The following is a 4,029-nucleotide window of genomic DNA, read 5'->3' as shown; positions in this document are numbered from 1 at the left end:
TCATCTTTTCCTTCCTAGAAATAAGATGATGAAGAAGGCTATTACCTGGGAAAAACTACTTTCTTTAGGACAATTTATTAAGCCATTTGTGACTCTGGCTCCTTGTTCTGTTCTTGGTCCTTATATGGTCTCCTTTTCTTAAAAATTCTAAGCAGCTTAGAAAGTACAAAGCAACCTTGCAACAAGACATCTTGCAAATGGACAACTAAGGCACAGAAAAGTTACCAATACAAGGGAGATCTGGGAGAGATAACCAAGAGGAAATAAGCATTCTTTTGCCTCCTTGCCCTTTTCCTATTTTGTCACATATACAAGGCAGAGCAACTTTGTGCCATAGAAAGGGCAAGAGTAAATCACAGTAAATCACAGTCTAAAAATTAAAAAGCCATCAGTTCAGCTGCAGGAATTCTGTAAGATTGCTAGTACAGTTCTCTAAGATTGCTAATTAAAAATCAATATTAAAATACTATTCTGAGAAGTTAAAGAAGGGAAACAAATCTATCGTAGCCCATCTGCTTTCCTGTAATTACTGGTAGCTCATGCTGCATCTGAATCTACTGTGCCCTGTGATGTTTCAGAGAGGCTCAGAATCGGCAGCCCCTCGACTTTCTGCAGCTCCTGAGCCCCATTGGCTGGAAGGCAAAGCAGAGGCGGAGAGTGCCCTGAATATTTTTCTCCTCCACACACCATAAAACAGGCAGCCAGCATGCACTGTCTGACAGAGAGACTGGTGCTTGCAGTTTGAAATTAGTTTCTGCTCCACAGCAATCACTTGGGCATTTTATGTTTGCCTCTCTGAATGGAAGGGAACAAAAAAGCCTTGCAGCATACCACTGAACTAAACGGGAACTGACCATAGGGGAGGATCTGATGCAAACTTACAGACTGTTTGGACTCTGTAACATAGATCACCAAGGTAAATGTGATGATGATCAGAAACTGCATCTGTGAGAGAGTAAACCAGTTCTGAGTTTGAAACCTTATTTTGTAACAGCAGTCAAAGTGTTCTGAACTGCTGCCTGCCTCGGTGCTGGCTATTTTTCTTTTCTTCCCAAGCTGAAAAGCCAAAGAAGGTTTTCAAAGGAATGCAAAAGGAACAGGAGTTTTAAAAGCAGGAAGCTGAAAGGGGATCTCCATAAGATGAATTTCACCCAGCACCATGGGACACTCCAGCCTCTCCATTTCTGGAACCACAGCTACGGACTGCACAGCGGTGCCAGCGAGCCCAATGCAAAGGGCCACTCCTCGGGAGGCTGCTACGAGCAACTCTTTGTATCCCCTGAAGTGTTTGTGACTCTGGGAATCATCAGCTTGCTGGAAAACGTCTTAGTCATTGTGGCGATAGCCAAGAACAAGAACCTCCATTCGCCCATGTACTTCTTCATCTGTAGCTTGGCAGTGGCTGACATGCTAGTGAGTGTATCTAATGGATCTGAAACTATTGTCATCACGCTGCTAAACAATACAGATACAGATGCACAGAGCTTTACCATAAACATTGACAATGTCATTGACTCAGTGATTTGCAGTTCCTTGCTTGCATCAATTTGCAGTCTCCTCTCAATAGCAGTGGACAGGTACTTTACTATCTTTTACGCCCTCCAGTACCATAATATCATGACGGTGAAGCGTGTAGGGGTCATCATCACATGCATCTGGGCTGCTTGCACAGTCTCAGGCATTCTGTTCATCATTTACTCTGACAGCAGTGTTGTCATCATCTGCCTTATTAGCATGTTCTTCACTATGCTCATTCTCATGGCATCCCTCTATGTCCACATGTTCATGATGGCTCGGATGCATATCAAAAAGATTGCCGTTCTTCCAGGGACTGGTCCTATTCGCCAAGGGGCCAACATGAAAGGGGCCATCACTCTCACCATCCTGATTGGAGTTTTTGTTGTGTGCTGGGCTCCATTTTTCCTGCACCTCATTTTCTACATCTCCTGCCCCTACAACCCTTACTGTGTGTGCTTCATGTCCCACTTTAACTTCTACCTCATCCTCATCATGTGCAATTCCATCATTGATCCACTCATCTACGCATTCCGGAGTCAGGAGCTCAGGAAAACATTCAAGGAGATTATATGCTGCTGTAGCCTGAGAGGGCTTTGTGATTTGCCTGGCAAATACTAAACCGAGTGGATACGTTACTGTGTACACAACATGCAGCACAGACTTCGAAGCCTTCAGATCCTCTTTCTCAGCAGAATTTGGGTTAAATCTTTAAGAGTGAGCACCTTTTTGTGTCTCCCCTCCCTCTCATCCTTGTATCCCATTCACGATTAATTCTTATTTCTGTATAATGCCTGTAATATCTACAGTTTGTAATTTATTTGGCTGGAAAGAGAAGTAACATTTCATACCAATTTGCAAGTAAAGCAAATAAATGTAATGATGAATGTGAAATACTAACAAACATGAGCAGCTGTATGTTCCAACTGCTGACAAAATAAATAACTTGCCTGACTTACAGTACGTATTGGCTGATACTGTTCCTTACTCTGTTGAAGTAATTGTAGCTATCCATTACAGTATATACAGCTTAAAATAGAGCATATGCTTCTCTATTAGTGGTCTCTGGAATTAGAAAGCAGATTTTTCGTAAAGCTTACTGCAACCAATGAGTTGTGTTCATTCATTTTGAACTCTTCCTCCTACTCCACAAGCAGCAATTCTGTTCTTTGTTACAGTTACTGCCTAGAACAACAAGATTTTTCAAACGCCTGCTACCCAGACAATCGAATGCTTGCATTTTGGGTTGGGTTTTTTTTTCAAGATGATGATTGCTGTATGTCTGAGAGTACCTTTTTGCAAAGTTGAAATTGTTCCCTGGAGCATCAGTTAGCCCTGGATATATTTGCTAGACTGGCATCATAGACTAGCACCCTCCATTCAGCCATGAAGCAGGTACAGTATTAACATTGACAGTGCCAGCACCAATGTAAAGATTCACTGAGAGATTTACCTGATGAAGATGAAGAGGGAGCTTCAGTTTGAACATTCAGTCCTTCCTTGTTCTGAGATGCTGTGGGGAACAAGGACTCTGTGCTTCAGAAAGAAATACATCCTTGTCAAAACCAAGCTGCCCTCTGTTCTGAAGTGTGGTGTTAGCAGATGCCAGGATCCTTACAGAGGAGTCAAGGCATGTGTTAATTTGGCTTGAGCACCTCAGACCATACTGTGGAGCATATGAGCTTTGCGGTGGCAATGCTATCACATGGAAGGGATGCTGGCCAATGAGTCTGTATCTGGCAGCCCTGTGCGTTACTGCTGCTTGAAGCCCATTCACCTTTCCAGGCATCTAATTGATGTGCTCTCAGTTTCATGCTAAAACGCCACTCTCTCTCCAGATTATAATAGGGACCTCTGGTCCCTGATTTTAGCACCTTTGGAAGTGTTTAAAGTATAAATGTGAGTATACAGGATTCCATGAAGATGTCCCTTAACACCTCAATAATATCAGCTTCTATGTAAGGGCATAGAAAAATTAATTTATTTATTCCCGGAAAGAATAAAAACATAGTGGTTACTGGTAGGACACATGGAAAGTTCTGATTTAAAAAGTCAAAGTTGAATGCAAAGAATAACCTAGGTTTTAATCCTGGATTCCTGATTTTACCAAGATGAGTAGTGAATTAGTTGGATGAACAGTCCTACTGATTTTCTTGGAAACAACTTGTTACCTCAAGCTGCTTGTTCCCCTGTTAGAGACAGACATACAATGAAAAGCTATTCATGAGAGACCGATGTTTGCTACCTGGGATTCTTCTCCAGACAGAAGCTGATCTTTCAGTTGTGGGGAACTTTTCAGGATGTTGTAAAACTGTGACAGCATTTGGTCCTCTGTCAAAGAGCATGAAGGGCTTAAGGTGGATCTCAGTATCTTTAACTTCAATTTACTTACAGGGAGAGTAGGAAAGTCATTTGACTTTGTGCACCAAAGTCCCTTGGTAGACCAGCAGCAGGGAAATCGGGTCTCCTACACCCTAGTTTTGCACTTGGGCCACTCCATCCACCACATTGCCA

The 4,029-nt window shown here is 42.5% G+C and overlaps 1 protein-coding gene across 2 annotated transcripts; it reads left to right on the top strand.

The window, feature by feature from the left end:
- The first annotated feature begins 562 nt into the window (after positions 1-562).
- MC4R (melanocortin 4 receptor) lies at positions 563-2,136 on the top strand. 2 transcript variants are annotated; one of them, XM_075705377.1, is made up of 2 exons: positions 563-571; positions 1,264-2,136. In XM_075705377.1, exon 2 carries the CDS (start codon positions 1,372-1,374, stop codon positions 2,134-2,136), a length of 765 nt encoding a protein of 254 aa, XP_075561492.1. In that variant the 5' UTR covers positions 563-571; positions 1,264-1,371. The 2 variants fall into 2 exon arrangements, with proteins under 2 accessions (XP_075561492.1, XP_009480655.1); XM_009482380.2 differs by lacking the exon at positions 563-571 and having other exon boundaries at positions 1,141-2,136.
- Positions 2,137-4,029: the final 1,893 nt, after the last annotated feature.

This window comes from Pelecanus crispus, chromosome 2, assembly GCF_030463565.1.
Source record: "Pelecanus crispus isolate bPelCri1 chromosome 2, bPelCri1.pri, whole genome shotgun sequence".
NCBI lineage: Eukaryota > Metazoa > Chordata > Aves > Pelecaniformes > Pelecanidae > Pelecanus > Pelecanus crispus.
This window is presented reverse-complemented; position numbering and strand designations above follow the sequence as displayed.

What these genes read in the sequence shown, in the direction of transcription:
- MC4R (XM_009482380.2), top strand. Translation starts at nt 1,141, where the DNA reads ATGAATTTCACCCAGCACCATGGGACACTCCAGCCTCTCCATTTCTGG.